Source organism: Engystomops pustulosus, chromosome 11, assembly GCF_040894005.1.
Source record: "Engystomops pustulosus chromosome 11, aEngPut4.maternal, whole genome shotgun sequence".
Lineage (NCBI taxonomy): Eukaryota > Metazoa > Chordata > Amphibia > Anura > Leptodactylidae > Engystomops > Engystomops pustulosus.
In genome coordinates this window covers 71,035,898-71,061,196 of record NC_092421.1, presented here as the reverse complement: position 1 = coordinate 71,061,196, position 25,299 = coordinate 71,035,898, and the positions used below count along the sequence as shown (strand labels likewise).

The 25,299-nt window shown below is 40.3% G+C and overlaps 1 protein-coding gene across 1 annotated transcript; it reads left to right on the top strand.

Annotated features, from left to right (window-relative positions):
* The first annotated feature begins 1,859 nt into the window (after positions 1-1,859).
* On the top strand, positions 1,860-18,701 carry LOC140105409 (solute carrier family 2, facilitated glucose transporter member 3-like). Its single transcript, XM_072129346.1, has 10 exons — positions 1,860-2,018; positions 5,580-5,678; positions 10,128-10,288; positions 10,997-11,237; positions 12,195-12,357; positions 14,423-14,610; positions 15,981-16,085; positions 16,198-16,299; positions 16,561-16,764; positions 17,282-18,701. The coding sequence occupies exons 1-10, from the start codon at positions 2,004-2,006 to the stop codon at positions 17,486-17,488; spliced, it is 1,485 nt and encodes a 494-aa protein (XP_071985447.1). The 5' UTR covers positions 1,860-2,003; the 3' UTR covers positions 17,489-18,701.
* Positions 18,702-25,299: the final 6,598 nt, after the last annotated feature.

Here is a 25,299-nt window from a genome sequence, read left to right as displayed (position 1 = left end):
ACATCCTGTACCCTCTCTACATCTCTAGCCTAATCTACTGGTACCTCCCAATTTATAATCCCTAGTACACACTCCATCACGTCCTCTATATAATCCCTAGTACACGCTCTATCACCTCCTCTATATAATCCCTAGTACACACTCTATCACCTTCTCTATATAATCCCTAGTACACGCTCTATCACCTCCTCTATATAATCCCTAGTACACGCTCTATCACCTCCTCTATATAATCCCTAGTACACGCTCTATCACCTCCTCTATATAATCCCTAGTACACGCTCTATCACCTCCTCTATATAATCCCTAGTACACACTCTATCACGTCCTCTATATAATCCCTAGTACACGCTCTATCACCTCCTCTATATAATCCCTAGTACACGCTCTATCACCTCCTCTATATAATCCCTAGTACACGCTCTATCACCTCCTCTATATAATCCCTAGTACACACTCTATCACCTTCTCTATATAATCCCTAGTACACGCTCTATCACCTCCTCTATATAATCCCTAGTAAACGCTCTATCACCTCCTCTATATAATCCCTAGTACACGCTCTATTACCTTCTCTATATAATCCCTAGTACACGCTCTATCACCTCCTCTATATAATCCCTAGTACACGCTCTATCACCTCCTCTATATAATCCCTAGTACACGCTCTATCACCTTCTCTATATAATCCCTAGTACGCACTCTATCACCTTCTCTATGTAATTCCTAGTACACGCTCTATCACCTCCTCCTCTCTGACAGTAGAGAGGATTATAGTGATCAGATACTGCAACTGATATCTCAATATCCATGGGGGCCAGAAAGAAAGTGCCCCTTGTGAGATATTGAGATTTCCCCTTTAATGATTTGTGCTGAGTAGATGATGATTATAGCAAGATGTGTATCTGGAAGGAAAAATATTTCTACATATATTCCACTAAATCCCTATAGTACATTTTTTAAAGGTGATTCTTTTTAAACCTTCAGCATCACAATTTCTTCAGGGGCGAGGAGGAACCCATGGCTGTGCCCTACCAATGGTTATAATATTGTTAGTGACTCAGTTCAAATCTTTATTTATAAAAGGGGATATTGTAGTGGTGATGAAAAAGTAAGATTACTGAAAAGGTCCTTAATCTTAGCCTCAATCAAAATAACTTGAGGGGCGACTAGGTACCCAAGGCAGTGCTCTGACAAGGGTCATATACAGTTGACTCCATACAATTTGTGCACCTTCTATTACTATTAGTAAGTGACACACTAAAAACTGTTCATGTATAAAATTGGAGTCCGAGTAATTATTATTGTGTATACAGTATTGAAGGTGCAACTTTGGGCTCAGTCCTTAAGAATATATATATATATATATATTTATATAAGAGCTATAGAGTGATCTAGCAAGGTAAGAATATGGTACAAGTATGATTCTTCATTTTTGTTTCTCCCACTAATAAAATAGCAACTGGCTCTTTTCCTGGTTGTCAGGTTAGGAAGGCTGTCCACAATTGGTGTCAGAGTGGTAAGAGTATGATCCTTAATTTTTGGTTCTCCCACTAATAAAATCCCTTTTTCACCCAGAAATAAACATTTGATCCTGTGTAGATGATGAAAAAAATAAATAATAAAACCTAATATTATTCAGATTGTCTAAAAAGTTGGAAATGATCATAGCTTGAGGGCTGAGGAGGTACCCATGGCGGTGCCCTGAGAGAGGTCATATACATTACGACATACATTTTGCGCAACTTCTGTTACTGACAGTAGATGGTCCAGTTTTGTCCATGCATAAGTAATGACTCTGAAGAATCACTAAAAGGAGGTGATGTAAAGTTCCACCCTCAAGGCGTCACACACATCCAGAAAAGGTTTGTAAAAGGCTTAGCAGATCGTAGTGGCTGCATATTGAGAGCGGCTGCATACTGGGAACACGAATAGACTTGCTGTAGTAACTTGGCTGCCACAGTGTTCAAACTTAACCCTAAGTGGGGCAGAGGATCTGTGAGATGGAGCCTAAAAATGTGAGTTTTTACCTTTATTGTCTACAAATACAAATAGGGCAGATGGGCAAAAAAGTGGCAGCAGAAAACCCATGGGTACAGAGGGGCAGACTGCACTGTTTAAATGTAGAAATTCGGAAACAGCTGGATATGGAAGAATTATGCAGGAAAGTTGCTCCTATGTGAAGGGCAGAGTTGTGGAACAAGTTCCCAATGTGTATTGTAGAGTGTGCCGGGGGGCAAATGTCTCTGCCCCTCTCGCTTCATAGATGTTTATACATGTGGGGCTGTGATCAACATTATCATGGCTTCAGGGCATTTACTTACAGGGTAGCTCCAGCTTTTCTGCAACATTTCTCTTAGTCTGTGGGCACTGTATGTGGGGTCGGGGCTTGGTGGCTCCATGACCGCAGGTCTATGGACGAAGAAGATATTAATGAGTTTCCATAGAATTAGAAGCCACATGGTTCCGCTTGTGGGGAGATCACTGAGGTCTCTGCTCTTGCTGATATCTTCTGGTTTCCTGTGCATCTTCCCCCATCTCTCAAGTCTCTTGTCTCTCACGTCTCTCACTCTCTTTCAGTTGCTTTCTCCTTTTCCCTTCTTCACATCTTCTTCCCTTCCACTTCAGCCCCTGTTACTCTGTTTTATCATATCTCTCTGTTGCACTGTCATTTGTCCTAAACTTTCTCCTGCATGTCGTCCCTTTCTCCTGTTGTTAGGATTTTGTATTTTTTCGTGCACATTTTCTGACATTGTGATCTCTCTCAGAATCTGCTGTCCTTTACTCTGCCATTGCTCTCTCATTGGGGATCATTTACTAAGGGCCCGATTCGCGTTTTCCCGATGTGTTACCCGAATATTTCCGATTTGCGCCGATTTCCCCTGAATTGCCCCGGGATTTTGGCGCACACAATCGAATTGCGGTGCATCGGCGCTGGCATGCACGCCACAAAAATGGGGGGGCGTGGCTGAACGAAAACCCAACAGATTCGGAAACCACCGCATTTAAAAAAAAAAAGTGTCACGAGACTCGCGCTTACCTTCACCAGGAATAGGCCGGTGAACTTGAGTGCATTTCGGCGGGCCTCGGGGAACCTCAGCGCAGCAGCGCCACCTGGTGGACGTCGGAGGAACTGCCTTAGTGAATCCCGGCCGGACCCAAATCCACCGCTGGATCGCGAATGGACCGGGTAAGTAAATCTGCCCCATTCTCTCCGTTGCGCTCTCATATTGTCACTTTTGCTCTCTCATTACTATTGCTTTCTCTTAATCCCTCTGGTGCATTCTTATACCGTCTGCTTTTTTGCTCGTATTATCACTGTTGTGCTCTCATATTGTTACTGTTGCTCTCTCTCATTCTCTCCTTTGCTCTCTCTAATACTCTCTGTTCTGCTCTCATATTGTAACTTTTGCACTCTCATAATATTACTATTGGGATCTCTCTTTGTTACTTTTGCTCTCTAATTCTCTCTGTTGCGCTCTCTTATTTTTACTTTTGCTCTCTCTAAGTCTTTGTTCCGCTCTTATATTGTTACTGTTTCTCTCTAATTTTTTCAGTTTTTCTCTGATGGTCACTCTGTTGCTCTCTCTTATTCTCTCTTGTGCTCTCATATTGTTACAGTTGCTCTCTAATTCTTTCTGTTGTGTTCTTATATTGTTACCATTGCTCTCCCTAATTCTCTCTTTTGCGCTCTCACATTCTTACTGTTGTGCTCTCTCTCTAATACTCTGTTGCACTCTCATATTGTTACTATTGCTCTTTCTCTTTAATTCTTTCTCTTACTGTTGCTATCTCTAATCTCTTTTTTGCACTCTAACATTGTTGTTGTTCTCTCTTATTCTCTTTATTTCAGTCTCATATTATTACTGTTTCTCTCTAATTTTCTCCCTTGCTCTCACCATAATATTCTTCTCTCTATTGCTCTCTCTATTTCTCTTTGTTGCACTCTCATATTATTACTGCTCTCTCTAATTCTCTTTATTGCAGTCTCATATTATTACTGTTGCCCTCTCCATAATCTTCTTCTCTCTGTTGCTCTCTCCATAATCCTCTTCTCTCTGTTGCTCTCTCCATAATCCTCTTCTCTCTGTTGCTCTCTCCATAATCCTCTTCTCTCTGTTGCTCTCTCCATAATCCTCTTCTCTCCGATGCTCTCTCCATAATCCTCTTCTCTCTGTTGCTCTCTCCATAATCCTCTTCTCTCTGTTGCTCTCTCCATAATCCTCTTCTCTCCGATGCTCTCTCCATAATCCTCTTCTCTCTGTTGCTCTCTCCATAATCCTCTTCTCTCTGTTCTCTGACGTTGTCTCTTATCATGGAGTTTCTCTGACTTCAGTTCAGGACGTATATATCTGCTATCTTACAAAGATGATGGACATCATGGGGATGGGGCCAATAAGCATTGTACTTCTTCTTTCTTAACGTCCCCCGTCCTATGGCCTATGAATTACAATTATTATATCTACTCCCTCAGCTAGCCCCAAAATGACCCTCTAGACCACACATCAGACCCTCTAGACCACTAATTACCACCCCACACATGAGATGCAGACCTCAAGCCATGCCCCTTTTTAATGATCCGGACTCTTTATGTAAGTAACCAAACAGATCCTTTTGTCGACAGACCCACAAACCATACGTCCATGTACAGACCCCAGACCATATCTTCTCTGGTTACTGAACTCAGATGCACCCGCTACAAATACCCCCATATACCAACCCCAGACCATACTTTATTAACAGCCCCCAGATAAGACTTCCATAGGGGAACATTAGAGATAGAATGGAGTCTTTCCAAAAATATTAGTAAATGCCTGATGCCCCTCGAAATTCAGGTGTCTTAGGACATGCACCCCATTATGGACACAAAGTGCATCGTCCTGTCTGACTGTTCCCATCTGGAATGAGCCTAGGAATCCCAGAGAGAACATATAGAACATATAATTAGCTGCATACTTAAAGAACAACCCAACCCCAATCCTGAGTTTATGGACCATATGTAGAACTGCCTATAAAAATAGGGTCATCGCCGCCGATCCTGGTGATTTCTGACCAGGAGTCTGACATTTGGGCAGATGTTGGAGGGGAAGGGCCCGGTGGTGTTGGACTATTGGATGTCAATTTGTCCAAAATATTTATTCTTATGGTCATTAGAGTCAACAGAATCTACACTTTGAGAATCAAACCGATGCTGAGCATGCATGTACCCGGAGAAATCGGGAGGACTGCAATCTACTGGCTTTGACACTAACATTGACTTTTAGTACTTTTACCCGTCCCTTTAAGAGTCTTGTTTACACGTAGAATTCACAGCACATTGTCTATCCCTGGCTTATTGTAATTATGTGATATGTGGCATAGGAGAGCCAAAAACACAAGTACAGAGCGCCGCACACAGGACAGGAATAGGAAATGCAGATGTAAAAAAGTAATTACGGTATATACAATCTTAACAAAATTGATGCATTGGTCAAACACTGGGCTGGTATATTGTTGGTGGTCGGGTTATCGCTTTAACTGGAAACAAAGAAAAAATATATATTAAATCAACATCATAACTAATCTCCCTGTCTCGGCAGGGTGGTCTGACGTGTTCTCTAGCCTTCTGTGTACTGGTGGCTTCAATTGGATCCCTTCAGTTTGGGTACAACACAGGAGTCATCAATGCTCCAGAAAAGGTAAAATAATAAATGACCGCAGCACAAACATTCACATAAATATGTATTTATGTAGCAATGATCCAACTACCTTCATATTCTGTGAAAACAAAATTTCATCTCTGCACAGGGCCACGTCCTACAATACTGTCCCTATGTACAGGAATATAACTACTATAATACTGCCCCCTATGTACAAGAATATAACTACTATAATACTGCCCCCTATGTACAGGAATATAACTACTATAATACTGCCCCCTATGTACAAGAATATAACTACTATAATACTGCCCCCTATGTACAGGAATATAACTACTATAATACTGCTCCCTATGTACAAGAGTGTAACTGCTATAATACTGCCCCCTATGTACAAGAATATAACTACTATAATACTGCCCCTATGTACAGGAATATAACTACTATAATACTGCCCCCTATGTACAAGAATATATAACTACTATAATACTGCCCCCTATGTACAAGAATATAACTACTATAATACTGCCCCCTATGTACAAGAATATAACTACTATAATACTGCCCCCTATGTAAAAGAATATAACTACTATAATACTGCCCCTTATGTACAAGAATGTAACTACTATAATATTGCCCCCTATGTACAAGAATATAACTACAATAATACTGCCCCCTATGTACAAGAATATAACTACTATAATACTGCCCCCTATGTACAGGAATATAACTACTATAATACTGCCCCCTATGTACAAGAATATAACTACTATAATACTGCCCCCTATGTACAAGAATATAACTACTATAATACTGCCCCCTATGTACAGGAATATAACTACTATAATACTGCCCCCTATGTACAAGAATATAACTACTATAATACTGCCACCTATGTACAAGAATATAACTACTATAATACTGCCCCCTATGTACAAGAATATAACTACTATAATACTGCCCCTATGTACAGGAATATAACTACTATAATACTGCCCCCTATGCACAAGAATATATAACTACTATAATACTGCCCCCTATGTACAAGAATATAACTACTATAATACTGCCCCCTATGTACAAGAATATAACTACTATAATACTGCCCCATATGTAAAAGAATATAACTACTATAATACTGCCCCTTATGTACAAGAATGTAACTACTATAATATTGCCCCCTATGTACAAGAATATAACTACAATAATACTGCCCCCTATGTACAAGAATATAACTACTATAATACTGCCCCCTATGTACAGGAATATAACTACTATAATACTGCCCCCTATGTACAAGAATATAACTACTATAATACTGCCCCCTATGTACAAGAATATAACTACTATAATACTGCCCCCTATGTACAGGAATATAACTACTATAATACTGCCCCCTATGTACAAGAATATAACTACTATAATACTGCCACCTATGTACAAGAATATAACTACTATAATACTGCCCCCTATGTACAAGAATATAACTACTGTAATACTGCTCCCTATGTACAAGAATATAACTACTATAATACTGCCCCCTATATACAAGAATATAACTACTATAATACTGCCCCCTATGTACAAGAATATAACTACTATAATACTGCCCCCTATGTACAAGAATATAACTACTATAATACTGCCCCCTATGTACAAGAATATAACTACTATAATACTGCCCCCTATGTACAAGAATATAACTACTATAATACTGCCCCCTATGTACAAGAATATAACTACTGTAATACTGCCCCCTATGTACAAGAATATAATTACTGTAATACTGCCCCCTATGTACAAGAATATCACTACTATAATACTGCCCCCTATGTACAAGAATATAACTACTATAATACTGCCCCCTATATACAAGAATATAACTACTATAATACTGCCCCCTATGTACAAGAATATAAGTACTATAATACTGCCCCCTATGTACAAGAATATAACTACTATAATACTGCCCCCTATGTACAAGACTATAACTACTATAATACTGCCCCCCTATGTATAAGAATATAATTACTATAATACTGCCCCCTGTGTACAAGAATATAACTACTATAATACTGCCCGTATGTACAAGAATATAACTACTATAATACTGCCCCCTGTGTACAAGAATATAAATACTATAATACTGCCCCTATGTACAAGAATATAACTACTATAATACTGCCCCCTATGTACAGGAATATAACTACTATAATACTGCCCCCTATGTACAAGAATATAACTACTATAATACTGCTCCCTATGTACAAGAATATAACTACTATAATACTGCCCCCTATATACAAGAATATAACTACTATAATACTGCTCCCTATATCCAAGAATATAACTACTATAATACTGCCCCCTATGTACAAGAATATAACTACTATAATACTGCCCCTATGTACAAGAATATAACTACTATAATACTGTCCCCTATGTACAAGAATATAACTACTATAATACTGCTCCCTATATCCAAGAATATAACTACTATAATACTGCCCCCTATGTACAAGAATATAACTAATATAATACTGCCCCTATGTACAAGAATATAACTACTATAATACTGCCCCTATGTACAAGAATATAACTACTATAATACTGCTCCCTATGTACAAGAATATAACTTCTATAATACTACCCCCTATGTACAAGAATATAACTACTATAATTCTGCTCCCTATGTACTAGAATATAACTACTATAATACTGACCCCTATGTACAGGAATATAACTACTATAATACTGCCCCCTATGTACAAGAATATAACTACTATAATACTACCCCCTATGTACAAGAATATAACTACTATAATACTGCCCCCTATGTACAGGAATATAACTACTATAATACTGCCCCCTATGTACAAGAATGTAACTACTATAATACTGCTCCCTATGTACAAGAATATAACTACTATAATACTGCTCCCTATGTACAAGAATATAACTACTATAATACTGCCCCTATGTACAAGAATATAACTACTATAATACTGCCCCCTATGTACAAGAATATAACTAATATAATACTGCCCCTATGTACAAGAATATAACTACTATAATACTGCTCCCTATGTACAAGAATATAACTACAATAATACTGCCCCCTATGTACAAGAATATAACTACTATAATACTGCCTCCTATGTACAAGAATATAACTACAATAATACTGCCCCTATGTACAAGAATATAACTACTATAATACTGCCCCCTATGTACAGGAATATAACTAATATAATACTGCCCCCTATGTACAAGAATATAACTAATATAATACTGCCCCTATGTACAAGAATATAACTACTATAATACTGCCCCCTATGTACAAGAATATAACTACTATAATACTGCCCCCTATGTACAAGAATATAACTACTATAATACTGCCCCCTATGTACAAGAATATAACTACTATAATACTGCCCCCTATGTACAAGAATATAACTACTATAATACTGCCCCCATGTACAAGAATATAACTACTATAATACTGCCCCCTATGTACAGGTATATAACTACTATAATACTGCCCCCTATGTACAAGAATATAACTACTATAATACTGCCCCTTATGTACAAGAATATAACTACTATAATACTGCCCCCTATGTACAAGAATATAACTACTATAATACTGCCTTGGCCCAGTCCTGTGGGTGAGGTCTCGATGGAGGTCCCATTATTTCTGTGGTTGTGGAGATATAACACATTACTTGTGTTGCTCGCTCTCTATGGAATGAATGCTGCGTGCTTCAACAAGTTACAGTGATTACATTTTTGCTCCTGTCCTGTCCCGGAATCACAAAATGTTCCAGAATACACAGAGACAACAATATTACTGACAAAGGTAAAGAAATTGTTATATATAGTACATGAAGCGTCCTCCTGTCTAACAAGTGGGGGGGGGGGGGGGGCGGAGTCAGGGGCCGTGAATTCTGCACGTAGTCTAGTACAATTTTTTGAGACTGCACAAGATAAATGGAAAAGCTTACTTTCCTACAGATAGATATGAGATAGATGGATAAATAAATATCAAATAGATAGATATGAGATAGATATGAGATAGATAGATATGAGATAGATATGAGATAGATAGATAGATAGATATGAGATAGATAGATAGATAGATATGAGATAGATAGATATGAGATAGATATGAGATAGATAGATAGATATGAGATAGATAGATAGATATGAGATAGATAGATAGATAGATATGAGATAGATAGATAGATATGAGATAGATAGATAGATATGAGATAGATAGATATGAGATAGATAGATAGATAGATAGATAGATAGATAGATATGAGATAGATAGATAGATAGATATGAGATAGATAGATAGATAGATAGAAGGCCAAGGATCTTTCGCTGGAGATGGGGGTATCGGCATGCAACACTAGAGAATCCAGAAAATGTAACAAACCCTCTGTTTTTTCTAAATGTTGACCTGAGATCATCTCTTCACAGATCCTCAGGTCCTTCTACAATGAGTCTCACATCATTCGCTACCACGAGGAGATGTCCGAGAGCATGCTCACCTCGCTGTGGTCACTGTCTGTGGCTATTTTCTCTGTTGGGGGGATGTTTGGATCTCTATCGGTTGGGTATTTTGCTAATCGCTTTGGCAGGTGAGAGCTGGAGACCTGTATCCTGGTGTCGTGGTGGAAAAGAGTTGTCTGGTCTGGTGGACCATTAGATAGGACCTCACTATGTCTCTGTAGCACACTGCTTCATGGAACTGTTCTCAACGCGGTTCTGATTTATTTCTTAGTATCCTCAAAAATTTCAACACCTCTCTGTTCTCAGTTTTGGAGTAGGTTTCAGTAGAACACATTTCGTAGTAGCAGCACATTTCAAGACTTCTTCTGCTTTCATAATCCCATCACCATCTTCAGACCAGGACATCCTCCCAGTGCATTTCAAGGCCAACTAACCAATATCTTAGGTACCAGAACAAGACCATATCAAGCTCCAGTAGATTGCTTGATATTTGGTTTCCATAGTGTAGATGTAACATAGCTACAATCACTTTAGGTAGGTAATAACGCATTTTGGGTCAACTCACCTAGACCTCTTGTATAAACATCTCGAGTACAATTGGACTGCGTCATGTTTTGGGACCAACTATCCCTTTCCCCAGATGTAATAATACAAAAGTTTTAATTCTAGTAGATTGAAGTCCATGTGGGAACCAGTTGCCTCTGACGCATAGAGGACCTTCAGTCCCAATAAGTCACAAATACACTTTAGGAACCACTGCCCTAATTATCATTCTCCATGTAGTAAATTTCACGATCTGTAGTACACACTGTATAACGTATTATTTTCTTCACCAGGAGGAATTCAATGTTGTTGGTCAACATTTTTGCCCTGGTGGGAGGAGCGCTCATGGCTCTCTCGAAGCTCGGCCATTCCTACGAGATGATAATTATTGGAAGATTCATTATTGGAATTTTCTCTGGATTCTGCACTGGATTAGTTCCTATGTATATTGGAGAGATGGCGCCCACCGCTTACCGAGGTGCTCTGGGGACATTGAACCAACTTGGCATCGTGGTGGGAATATTGATAGCACAGGTAGGGAGTTGCTGTAATCTGTATCTGTCATGTGATATGCTATGAAATAGGCGACCATCTACAGTTTTTTACGATGACTAAGTATCCATATACTCCAAGACCCTAATATTCACGTATTTGGGATGTCACAACATTAACATGAAGAGAAAATGTGGGGTCATCTCAGACAGAGTACTGGGTTCTTCTTCACCTCTTCTGAATTAATGGAGTTTTTTCAGATCAACACTGAATAGTAAGGCTCCAAACCTATCCCTCAACTCAAGCTCCTCAATTCCAATTGGGCTGAAGATAAAAAACGACCTGGGAAAATTGGAGAAATGCAGGGAGGTCTAGTGGCCTTTGATCCCTAAATTTCCAATGATAGTCAGACAGAGGAGACACAAAGAAAACAGGGGCGCTCTCCTCGTGTAGTATCGTTGCATATGTTTGGAGTGAAGAGTATAATTTAAGGTGCTCACCTGGTGGCACAATATCATGTGCACGTAGAGTGATGTCCCAGGTGCAAATCTCCATTTTGTATCTACCTTGTTCCGTCCAGGCAGACTGACAGGTAGTATATTGGAACGGGTGAAATTTCTGAGTTCCATACCGGAGTAGCGCTCAAAAGCATCAGGACAGTAGAACGTCAATAGTTCCCTTTATTCATGGATAAGCGTTGCAGTTCAGAAATTGAACCTACGTCAGGCAATGAAGGTTCAAGTTCTGAAACAAAACGCGTAGCCACTAATAAAGGGAACTATTGACGATCTACTGTCCGATACTTTTTAGCGATGCTCCGAGCTACTCCGGTCTGGAACTCAGAAATTTCACCCATTCCAGTTGGACTGAAGATACATTGGTTGCATAGACATGTAAAGAGCACTGTGTCATCACTTTGGACATTGACTCATAAGAACGTTTTGTCTCATCTAAGACTTTTGATCCTAATTGATCTTTTTCTTGTATCTCTTCTTTCAGATTTTTGGGCTGGAAGTGATCCTGGGATCTGCAACATTCTGGCCTCTCTTATTGGGGATCACAGTGATCCTGTCAGTCATCCAATGTGGGCTACTACCGTTCTGTCCAGAAAGCCCCCGATATCTACTTATTATGAAGAATGAGCATGATAAAGCTGAGGCCAGTGAGTATCATGAGATCACTGATGATCATAGTATTGCTTCATCTGAAAAATGATAACATTGGTGGACAGTGGACTTCACTAACCTATAATATGGCTTTAGGTTCTGTTGTGGTTTTCAACATTTTCATTGAGGGACTGGAGTTGTCTGAACTAGTATTCTTTCCATAAACTCTACCAACACCCCCAATGGGGACTATAGTTGGCCATATATCTTCATAGCCAATATGATTCAAGTCTGATGGTTCTTCAGGTTGCAGGGATAAGTCCAAAGAGTCCATTCTACAACTCCAAATTCTCTAAGTAAGGATACCTCCCATTCTCTTCCCATAATAACCCATCCGCTGTGGTTCCACCACAGAACTCTTATTCCCTGGTACTAAAGTGTTACCTGGGTTCATTCATACAGTTTGAGAAGTACATAGAACCCCCCACTCTGATTCGCTTCTCTAGGTCTTGTATTGTCCCCAACTTGCTTGATGTAAGCACCAACCCATAGGTCCTTATACCCCCATTGTACCTCATACAGTGGAAAACCATGGTGTTTCCCATCAGAGGTGAACTAAGGAGAGAAATCCCAACATATGTCTCCAACATAAGCCTTCACACCATAATATGGGTTGAGGTCCCTCAGAAATATGAACCTCTGGTCTCACTAAATGTGGATCTAGTTTCATTTGTAATCCTTAAGCTTCTCCACAATGAATGACCTTCTTAACGCAGCAAATACGAGACTAGACTTGTCAAGCTTACTTTGGCACATTTCCATCCCAAATAAAATTTGGAAGATGGGCTGACTTGACGAGCTGTCCACAAATACCAAGCCCGTTAGTAATGGATTTTTTAGTTATATCTATAAAAGTGGGGGACTTTCAGATCTACAGAGATAAGTGGAGCAGCAGATGTCTTCTACAAAGTCTTCCATTAGCAGTAGTCAATAAAACCTTGGTTGGATGCGAGGATGGCAGCAGGATGGGTGGTGGCCGATGTCTGTAGATGAGTGCAGATGTGTACTTATTGAGCAATTGTTAAAAACCATAATAGTAAAGCGGGCGCATGCCAGGTGGCACCAGGAGTTCTTTAATCAGATGGCAACAGGTGGCACCCGCTGCCTGCTGCTCACAAGCAGAGATTATTACTTAATGTCCATTGGGTTTCTGAAGACAGCCTTCAGTTTGATTTAAGTTTACATAAACTTGTTAATAACTTTGTAAATAGTTCAAAAGACTCACATACATTTAATGGGTCTATCGATAATCGGCAAACCTCGAGGCAGTTACTTTAGTATAAAAATCATAAACCTATACTTACCTTTCCGTAGAGACTCCATCTCTGGGGCTTCTGGTCCCGTTGGACCAAACCTCGGGCATGTGATGACTAAGTCAATCACTAGCGACATCGAATGGCATGTTACCTATGGGGCATCTGATCCGATTGGACCAGAAGTGATGATGCTACATGCAAATGTGTTGTGATGCATAGCGTTTTAATAATCATCTCATACACAATGTACGGTGATATATTCACCTCCTTGAAGGGCTCCTGGTTCTAGTAGCATATCTTTATTTTTTGCTACTTCTGGCCTTATTAGATCAGAAGTGATGTGGTCACTTATATTATACGTGTGATGGCTGCGCCAATCACTGGCTGAAATAGGTGGCTTGTGAACGATGTGGCCAAGGATTGTCTCATCCACCATGTACCATGTACAATATACATCATCTATACTCCCCTCTCCAGGGCAATCCTGACAGTGGCAGCTCCCACTCTTTGGGGCTTCTGGCCTCATTGGAACAGAAGTTATGACATCATGTACATGTGCTTGTGATGGATGAGCCACTGACTGGTCTTAATGGATGAGGCATGAAGACTGAGGTCAACTCACATGCACAATTTACATGTTGTCCTCACTTCCAGTCCCATGGGGCATGAATCCCGGGAGACCAGAGAGCCACCACTGGAACCAGAGAACCCAAGAGAGAAGACTGCAATTTTTTTTTTAATTGTAAAGAATTACTTAAGTTGTTTTCGGAATATCAGAAACCCCTTCTAACTGTTGTAAATTTAGTTTTACAGAAAATTCGAGGAACTCGGGATGTTGCCTCTGACATTGAAGAGATGAAGGAAGAAGGTCACCGCATGGCGCAGGAGAAGCCTGTCTCATTTGTAGAACTCTTCCGTTCCAGACAGTATCGACAGCCGATCATTATTGCCATTGTCTTGCAGCTTTCTCAGCAGCTATCTGGCATCAATGCTGTAAGTGGCTCCACTTGTCTTATACTAAGACAAATTGCATACCTAAATTGCATACAGTGGGTAACCCTCTGTCATTGGGAAAAAAAAATTGTGTCCCACAAAAACTCAATATCTAACCCCATTGCATATTATGTCCCCCCTGCATCCTCCCTCTATAGTGCCCCTTTATCCATAGCTCTCTTTTAATGTCTTGATAAGAAGACAGCCACAGAAAAGTGGACATTATAATACCCCTTAAAACCCCCACACACCTACGTATAATGTCCCCTTGTCTTTGGGCTTTTCACTGAAATGTCCATATTAGAGTCCCCAAATGCAATATCCCCAGCAGTACTCCTCCCAATTAAACGTTCCCAGCAGTGCTTCTCCCACCTGATGAAACATACCTAGCAGAGCCCCTCACCCAATGAAATGTCTGCAGCAGAGCCCCCAACCCAATGAAATGTCCCTAGTAGAGCCCCCTCCCACCCAGTGAAATGTCCCCAGCAGAGTCCCCACACACAATGAAATGCCCCAGTAGTGCTCCCCCAATGAAATGTACCCAGAAGTGCCCCCCACCCAATGAAATGTCCCTAGCAGAGCCCCCGACTCAATGAAATGTCCTTAGCTGAGCCCCCTCAATGCAAGGTTCTCAGCAGTGCTTCCCCATTAATGAAATGCCCCCAACATTGCTCCCTGCTACATAAAATAATGTCCCCAGCAGTGCTCCCCTATTAATGAAATGCCCCCAGAAGTAAATGTCGACAGCAGAAGCCCTATAAAATGTCCCCAGCAGTCCTCCCCTAATGAAATGCCCCCAGCAGTGCTCCTCCCTAATGCAGTGTCCCCAGCAGTGCTCCCCCAAATGCAATGTCCCTAGCAGTGCTCCTCCCTAATGCAATGTCCCCAGCAGTGCCCCCCCCCAAATTCAATGTCCCCAGCAGTGCTCCCCCAAATGAAATGCCCCCATCAGTTCTTCCCCCTAATGAAATGCCCACAGCAGTGCCCCCCTTATTAAATGCCCTGAGCAGTGCTCCACTATTAATGAGATGCCCCCAGCAGTGCCCTCCATTAGTGGTCCCCACCCCTTATAAAATGCCCCCAACAGTGCTCCACACCCCTATTTAAATGCCCCAGCAGTGCTGCCCAATATAATGCCCCCAGAAGTGCTCTCCCTAATTAAAAATGCCCCCAGCAGTGCTCTCCCCCATATAATGCCCCTAGCATTGCTCTCCCCCCCGTACAATGCCCCCAGCAATGCTTCCCCCTCCCCAATAAAATGTTCCACGCCCTGGTCTCAAGCCGCAGTCCGGTGGTTGGGGACCACCATTCTAATTCATAGGAGGAGGTCTCCTACTTCTTTATTGACAATTTTTCCTGTTTCCTTTTAGGTCTTTTACTATTCGACAAGTATATTTGAAAAAGCCAAGGTTCCGAATCCAGTCATTGCCACCATTGGTGCTGGTATCGTCAACACTGTCTTCACAGTGGTATCGGTAAGTTGTTGATAAAGTTGGAGTGTATTCACCCTCCATCGTCAGTGGAGTCTTGCCAGAGTTGTAGGTGTGTTGTGTGTACAAGAACTGATAATCTTCCTTACTTTTCCAGCTCTTGGTTGTAGAACGTGCCGGACGTCGGACTCTGCATCTCATCGGTCTGGGAGGAATGGCAGTGTTTGCTATGATTATGACAATTGCTCTGAAGCTAATCGTAAGTGAATAATCTAAGATTAAGTCCTCCATCCTATCTACTCATCTCCTATTGGATCCAGACGATGTAGTTCAGGGGTGAGCTTACCGGCTCCCTTGCTGGGTCTCCATAAGGGACCTCCATTTGTTTTCACACGGTGAAACCCCCAATAAAGATGTGAACACAGTCTAACACAAACCAATGGAAGGTCATGATAGATCAGCTGACCAAGTCCTGTGGACACCAGCAATGATAACAGTTGTGGTTTTCCTTCTGTTGTAGGACCAGGCCGTAGGTTGGAGTTACGTCAGCATTGTGGCGACCTTTGGGTTTGTGGCTTTGTTTGAGATCGGACCAGGTCCTATCCCTTGGTTCATTGTAGCTGAGCTCTTCAGTCAAGGTCCACGGCCAGCAGCCATGGCTGTATCCGGATGCTCCAACTGGACGGCAAACTTCCTAGTGGGCATGTTGTTTCCCTATGCACAGGTAAGTTAGAAAGATCATATGGGGAATGCCTGTGGTTCAAGAAATTGTTGTCTAATAGTAATTACCCTGTTCACTTGAGATAGGACTAGATAATCTTTATAGAGGGTGATGGTCCATGTTTCTTTTTTTACATGGAGGCCCAATCCAAAATTCTGAGTATAAATCCTCTATGCTCTACCTACATATCCAGTTTGGAGAAGGACATAGAGGTAGCAGTGGTAACAGTTGGCAATAGACCAGTAATATGCTGTATAACATTTTGATTTAATTTGATGTCTAGCAATTTAAGCATCTTAAGTCCTTCAACCTCGTTCTGTGCAATAAAATTTATGGCTCAAGCTGCCAGTGAAGCAGTTCAGTATATAGTAGTTAGCTGAGGCATTCTAATTTTTAAGACCCTAGAAATGACACGGGCTGCCAGTTCTTCATCAATGGGTCATGTGTGTTGCTGAAAGTATCGTTGGGATCCCAAGTTAAACTTTTGCTCTCCATCTAACTATCCATTTCCATCCAACAGGCAGGATGTGGCCCCTATGTCTTCCTCATTTTCATGGGTCTGCTGATCATCTTTTTCATCTTCACCTTCTTCAAAGTCCCTGAGACAAGGGGCCGGACGTTCGAAGACATCGCCAAGGACTTCCAGGGAAAGGGTCGACTAGAATCTACCAGCAAGAGAAACAGCGTAGAGTTAACTGGGGTTAAGGTGCCCCAGGATCCGATGTAGTTAACAGGACAGGGTCAATGGTCAACACTGGCCATACTCTACCTCCTCGTTGAAGAACGTTACAGACCATCAGTGAACTGATGAAGGTTGAGACCTCTCAACAGGATTTTTTTTTTTGCCAAGGATAAAATCTCAAGGCAAAGTAAGTGTTAAACTTTACAGATGATTGGGAGGACACCAAAAACTTTTTGGAAACCTCCATTTGTCAATCAATCAAATATGTTTACATCTCCATAGCCATAAGGACTGAACTGACCCTACAGTATCTAGCATCTTGTAAGAATGGGGAACCTTGTTACTCCCTGGGTATCCCTAAAACTTCCATTAATAAGTTGAGTTGCATCTAGTTTATTTATTAAAGGTATATACAAAAAGACATTATTTCATGTGATTCGCCCCCCTCTTTCATATCTTAAATTCACTTTAATATATATAAAGGCTACTTCGAACAATCATCATTGGGGGGAGAAAAATCCCTCCATCATAATTGTTGTGTGTAATTTCAATAAGCGATCACTTTAAAAACGTGTTCTAAATTAGACTTCCCCTTTAACATGGCAATGTGTAACGGGTAAATGTATCATTGGACCACCTTGCTATGTTAATGTAAGCTAATGGACCACCTCTAAGACCTGCATAGCTTTGAGATTGACTGGTCCAACTAAATTTCTGGAAGGTCTAATTGCCTTCAGCTCTTCTTCTCTTATTATTTGGGAGTGTCACTCACTGGATCCTCACTAGAACTGGCCCAATCAAATTTATGCAAATTATGAGGACCAAAAACATTCAAGAAAAATTGAAAGAAATTGTTGTATTTTTTTGAGTGTGAAAGTTTGTACAATCCCCATTTGTCCTGGAAAGGGATTATAAATGTTGAGGTCAATGTAATATTTTGTGGCAAACCCAAGGATGTAGAAACTAAAATGTAAAAACTTTTGTAATATTTCTCCATTTGGTTGTTAGTAAAATTTACCTTTGGACTGGAAAGTGATGATGAAAATGTACATTTTGACTTCTCTGCTTGATAATATTATGTATATAAGATTCTGATTCATGTATATATATGCTACAAAAAAAGTCTACACTATTGTAGAAATATCATATCAGACCAATGTCGTGATAAGAACCCAAGATGCCAAAGGTCAAAATAATTGCAGAAAAAGTGTTGAATTTTTTGTGAATAAATTTTTTTTTTACTGCTTTCGACAGTTTAGTAGTTTTGCTGTGTTTTGTGTCCTCCACTCTTTGTCGTTGGTTTGGGGGTTGAATGTAGTGGGAAATATTCAGGCTACAGATCTAAAAGTTTTGGTGAGCTTACAGTTTGGGCAGAAGATGGCCCCAACAGGTTGAACACATTTCCTGAAAGTCATGACCCTGTACATAAAAATAACTTTACAACTCATAATGCATCATGTAACATTCAGGTTCACTTAAAAATTCACTTTGGGCTTGTCTTGAGCTGTCATAACCCCAGTCTTTAATTTTCTCTTTGATATTTTTGTCCTCTAAACCATGATGCAAAGTTTGAGAGTCTCAAAGTCAGAAGGAAGGTCATAAAATAGTTATCTCAACACTTTAGTTTATATTGGGCCTGCGGCCCGGTTCTTTTTTTCTCTACAGTGATGTCCTTCAAGAAGATAACCATCATCTATTACTCATCCATGGTATGCAGATCCTCCTACGAAACCCCTTGGATTGTGGAGTAGAGATGGGAGGGGAGTTGTTTGTCCATGATCTCAACAATTTCATTCCAGTAATGGCAAATTATAGAGAGGTCCCTTAGCTCTATTCCTCCTCTTCAGAAAATTTTGTCCATCAATCCATAATTGATGTAACCTCTTCCATGATATCAATTGAAGATTCTCCCTAAAACTTTGAATCATATGGTGGAGTTGGACTTGTTAGGTCGGTGAGGTTGTAACCCCAAAACTTTCTTCCTATTAGACTAGGGAGTAAGTTCTAGTGGTTGCTAGGTCCCTTTGCAAGGTTCCTTTCCTGCAGAAATGTCCTTCAACTAGATGACCATGATTCATGTGAGCTTTTCCAAGCTATCAAAAGAAAATGATAGTTGATACCATTATAGACATGTGAAATATATTCACTAGACCAGTTGAACCGTTACCGATCCTGAAAACAACGTCTAGTCCTTTCGGAGGAGCAGTTGGAAAACTCTCCATTGTAGTGATTGAATAGAATGGGGCTGGACGTGCTAGGTATGAATTTGTGGCTACTGCAGACCACCACCAATTAGACATCCATGGACCATCTGGCCAATGAATTGGAGAAATTGGACCTCCAAAGTCTTCGCTGGGAGTTTGTTTTATTAGGATGGGGAAGATGTCCTGTAAGGTGAGATGCCCAAGTTGACCACTTAACAGTTGTGTCCAAGTTGGCACTCTCTTTTTGGAAATCTAAGAAAGTTATTAGCCCAGATTCCTCCAAAGACATCATTGGACAGCCCACCAACATGGCTGTGTACCTCTCAGCTATAGGGTGGCCATAAGGCGTCTTCTAGTTGCAATTCCGTCAATTTTTTTTTATCTCCATTCCCTTCATTAATCTTAATGTGGCTAAAAAGTTACATGTCCAGTAGACCATTACTCTTCCCTACGTATGCAATATTTGCACAAAATTTTGGGAAATGTTCTTCTCATAGGGTGATTTAATAATATAGTCGACCTTTAGCATTGTCTAGAAGACACTTACACCCCTTTAGATTTCCGCAGTGGAGACTATATGAAGTATGAGTGCGGTGACCGTGTATATTGAAAGGAGTGGGCACGGCACGTTACGGTTTCAATTCTCTCTTTGTGCAGTTTAGGGTCCTGATCTGAGCCGAATCTGAAACTAGAGGATGGGGATTGGTAAAAGGCAACTGAATCCAACACAAGAACAAAAACAACATCTATGAGTAAACAACTATATATAGTACGAAACATGAGCATTCAAGGCTTTAATGTACCAAATGTTGGCCATCACTCACCAGTTATGCAGACCTCATGGCATGAACCTCCTGTGCCCCATTACAATAGGTGTAACAGGGCCCTCACTTACAATAAGCTTTGTACAATCCTGTGCCATATCACCAATGGGTCCCATCAGACTGCTGTCTCTGCACCCTATACCTCATACCATCCAAACCTCATGTCCGTCCTGCTGCCCCGGGTTATGCTCTCCAGGGGCAGATGATGTTAAATGAAATGTTGAAACAGGGAGCTATGGGCTCCCAGCTCCACCATATAGCCTTTCACTATTGTGAATACATTTTCTTTACTGTTTTCGACACAATAGTTATGATCTTGATGTGTTTTCAGGGATGGATAAGTTATAATTTTTAAAAAATGTATGTAGTAAAAAGGAAACACCTGGGGGCATCACAATAACAGGTAGGTACACCAATAGGGAACCGAAGGTGGGGGTAATATAAATGAGTGGGCCGGTGGTGGCGAACCTATGGCACTGGTGCCAGAGTTGGCATTCAGAGACCTTTCTGTCGGCACACGGGCAGTCTCCCAGGACACAGTAAGCCAGACATGACACCTTCCTGCAGTCTCAGGCAGTCTAAGTAGTGCCCTGCTATTTTAAAGTGACCCACCCTGTTCTGCTTGGTCCTGTCTGAAGAGTGAGAAGGTGTGGACAGGGTTGTATTGGAGCTCAAAGTTTCTGGTAACAATGGGGCAGATTTACTTACCCGGCCCATTCGCGATCCAACGGCGCGTTCTCTGAACAGGATTCGGGTCCGGACGGGATTTATGATGGCAGTCCCTCCGCTGTCCACCAGGTGGCACTGCTGCGCTGAAATGCATCTGATCGCGCCGCAATACACCGAGCCGGACCAGGTGAAGGTAAGCGCTTCCCAAGCAACACATTTTCGGTTATTAAATGCGGCGGTTTTTCCGAATACATCGGGTTTTCGTTCGACCACGCCCCCCGATTTCCGTCGCATGCATGCCAGCGCCGATGCGCCACAATCCGATCGCGTGCGCCAAAATCCCGGGGCAATTCAGGTACAATCGGCGCAAATCGGAAATATTCGGGTAACACGTCGGGAAAACGCGAATCGGGCCCTTAGTAAATGACCCCAATAAGTTTGCTACTGCCTAAATTGCCGTGTTGGCACTTTGGAAAACGCTAGTGTGTTTTGGATCTTATTTTGGGCACTCGATCTCTAAAAGGTTCACCATCACTGGAGTGGGCCATATAAAGAGGGGAATTATAAGAAGGGGCTGTAGAAATGGCATAAGTTGTGGTGGGGCAATAGAAAGAGGGGACATTGTGGAGTTAAAGAAAGGGGGTTATAGGAAGGGGAGGGTTGTTATTAGTTGGTGGAAGACAGTAAATGAGCTCTCTAAGTGGGGGCCACAAGAGGGCATTGTATAGAGTTGGGAGTCAAAGGAATGGAATTAAATATTTCGGGGGCCATTAAGGGGAGGTATTTTTCTGCAAACTATGTCAATCTTTCTACATTTTGAAAATACAATAAGGAGATTCCAGATCATATCCAGAATGCGTGGATACGGGGTGTATCTGTCGTTACCTGTCTGTGACATGGAATTACTATGGACACCAGCAATATTCTTCTCCTGCTAAGCATTGCTTCTGGCCCCCCTACTAGTTTCACACTGTCTGGGATAGCACATTCCAGAAAACAGGTGCAGCTCAAGTAAAATGGGAAATTAAAATTATGAAGGAAGACAGTGTTAGACTATTGGCAGAATAGAGAGGACAGGCGGACAGAGGTGATGGAGGAGATGTAGGGAGATGAAGAGCTACGGAGGGATTTGTGGGTGAGAGACAGAAGATTGCATTATATTATATGGTGGGTGGACGGCCACAAGTTGGAGGTAATGGTGTCACGTTCGGACAGAAATTCCACATGGTGGAAAGCGAATTCCTCAAAATCAAAATGATGCAAAGCTGCAATAGGCAGGATCCTAGTTAGGTACAAGCAGGAGATGTTGGAGAACCATCGAGATGATTAAGGACTTCAGGTCCTTAAATCAGGAACATCAAGATAAAGATCTTCGCTGGTGTCTCAACTGGGATCTGCATTCATCATGGATATGGTCTGGGGACCTTATTTATTCTGATATTAGGTCAATAATCTGCATTTAATCTGCATATTGTCTGGGTCTTTCTGTATTCTGGTCTTGTGTAGGGTCTGTATGTTTTCAGCAATATCATCTGGGGTCCATATTCTGAAATCTTGTCTGAGGTCTTTAGTTATTCTCAGGTCTGGTCTAGGGTCCACATTTTGTAATGAGTTTATTCTTGGGATTTATAGAAATTCTGAGATCTAGACTAAATATGAAGTGAATTGAAGCAGGACACAGAGTTTATTAATAAATGACTTGCAGACACAGGATAATAGATAAGGGGGGATAAAGCAAACAGTAATTGATATAGGAAATAGAATACAACTATTAATTGTCTCTATTCTAGAAATGTTTTATATAATACTGCCCCCTATGTACAAAAATATAACTACTATAATACTGCCCCCTGTGTACAAGACTATAACTACTATAATACTGCCCCCTATGTACAAGAATATAACTACTATAATACTGCCCCCTATGTACAGGAATATAACTACTATAATAGTGTCCCCTATGTACAAAAATATAACTACTATAATACTGCCTCCTATGTACAAGAATATACCTACTATAATACTGCCCCCTATGTACAGGAATATAACTACTATAATACTGCCTCCTATGTACAAGAATATAACTACTATAATACTGCCCCCTATGTACAAGAATATAACTACTATAATACTGCCCCCTATGTACAAGAATATAACTACTATAATACTGCCCTCTATGTACAGGAATATAACTACTATAATACTGCCCCCTATGTACAGAAATATAACTACTATAATACTGCCCCCTATGTACAAGAATATATCTACTATAATACTGTCCCCTATGTACAAAAATATAACTACTATAATACTGCCCCCTATGTACAAAAATATAACTACTATAATACTGCCCCCTGTGTACAAGACTATAACTACTATAATACTGCCCCCTATGTACAGGAATATAACTACTATAATACTGCCCCCTATGTACAGGAATATAACTACTATAATACTGCCCCCTATGTACAGGAATATAACTACTATAATACTGCCCCCTATGTACAGGAATATAACTACTATAATACTGCCCCCTATGTACAGGAATATAACTACTATAATACTGCCCCCTATGTACAGGAATATAACTACTATAATACTGCCCTCTATGTACAAGAATATAACTACTATAATACCGCCCCCTATGTACAAGAATATAACTACTATAATACTGCCCCCTATGTACAAGAATATAACTACTATAATATTGCCCCCTATGTATAAGAATATAACTACTATAATACTGCGCCCTATGTACAGGAATATAACTACTATAATACTGCCCCCTATGTACAGGAATATAACTACTATAATACTGCCCCCTATGTACAAGAATATAACTACTATAATACCGCCCCCTATGTACAAGAATATAACTACTATAATACTGCCCCCTATGTACAAGAATATAACTACTATAATACTGTCCCCTATGTACAAGAATATACCTACTATAATACTGCCCCCTATGTACAAGAATATAACTACTATAATACTGCCCTCTATGTACAAGAATATAACTACTATAATACTGCGCCCTATGTACAGGAATATAACTACTATAATACTGCCTCCTATGTACAAGAATATACCTACTATAATACTGCCCCCTATGTACAGGAATATAACTACTATAATACTGCCTCCTATGTACAAGAATATAACTACTATAATACTGCCCCCTATGTACAAGAATATAACTACTATAATACTGCCCCCTATGTACAAGAATATAACTACTATAATACTGCCCTCTATGTACAGGAATATAACTACTATAATACTGCCCCCTATGTACAGAAATATAACTACTATAATACTGCCCCCTATGTACAAGAATATATCTACTATAATACTGTCCCCTATGTACAAAAATATAACTACTATAATACTGCCCCCTATGTACAAAAATATAACTACTATAATACTGCCCCCTGTGTACAAGACTATAACTACTATAATACTGCCCCCTATGTACAGGAATATAACTACTATAATACTGCCCCCTATGTACAGGAATATAACTACTATAATACTGCCCCCTATGTACAGGAATATAACTACTATAATACTGCCCCCTATGTACAGGAATATAACTACTATAATACTGCCCCCTATGTACAGGAATATAACTACTATAATACTGCCCCCTATGTACAGGAATATAACTACTATAATACTGCCCTCTATGTACAAGAATATAACTACTATAATACCGCCCCCTATGTACAAGAATATAACTACTATAATACTGCCCCCTATGTACAAGAATATAACTACTATAATATTGCCCCCTATGTATAAGAATATAACTACTATAATACTGCGCCCTATGTACAGGAATATAACTACTATAATACTGCCCCCTATGTACAGGAATATAACTACTATAATACTGCCCCCTATGTACAAGAATATAACTACTATAATACCGCCCCCTATGTACAAGAATATAACTACTATAATACTGCCCCCTATGTACAAGAATATAACTACTATAATACTGTCCCCTATGTACAAGAATATACCTACTATAATACTGCCCCCTATGTACAAGAATATAACTACTATAATACTGCCCTCTATGTACAAGAATATAACTACTATAATACTGCGCCCTATGTACAGGAATATAACTACTATAATACTGCCTCCTATG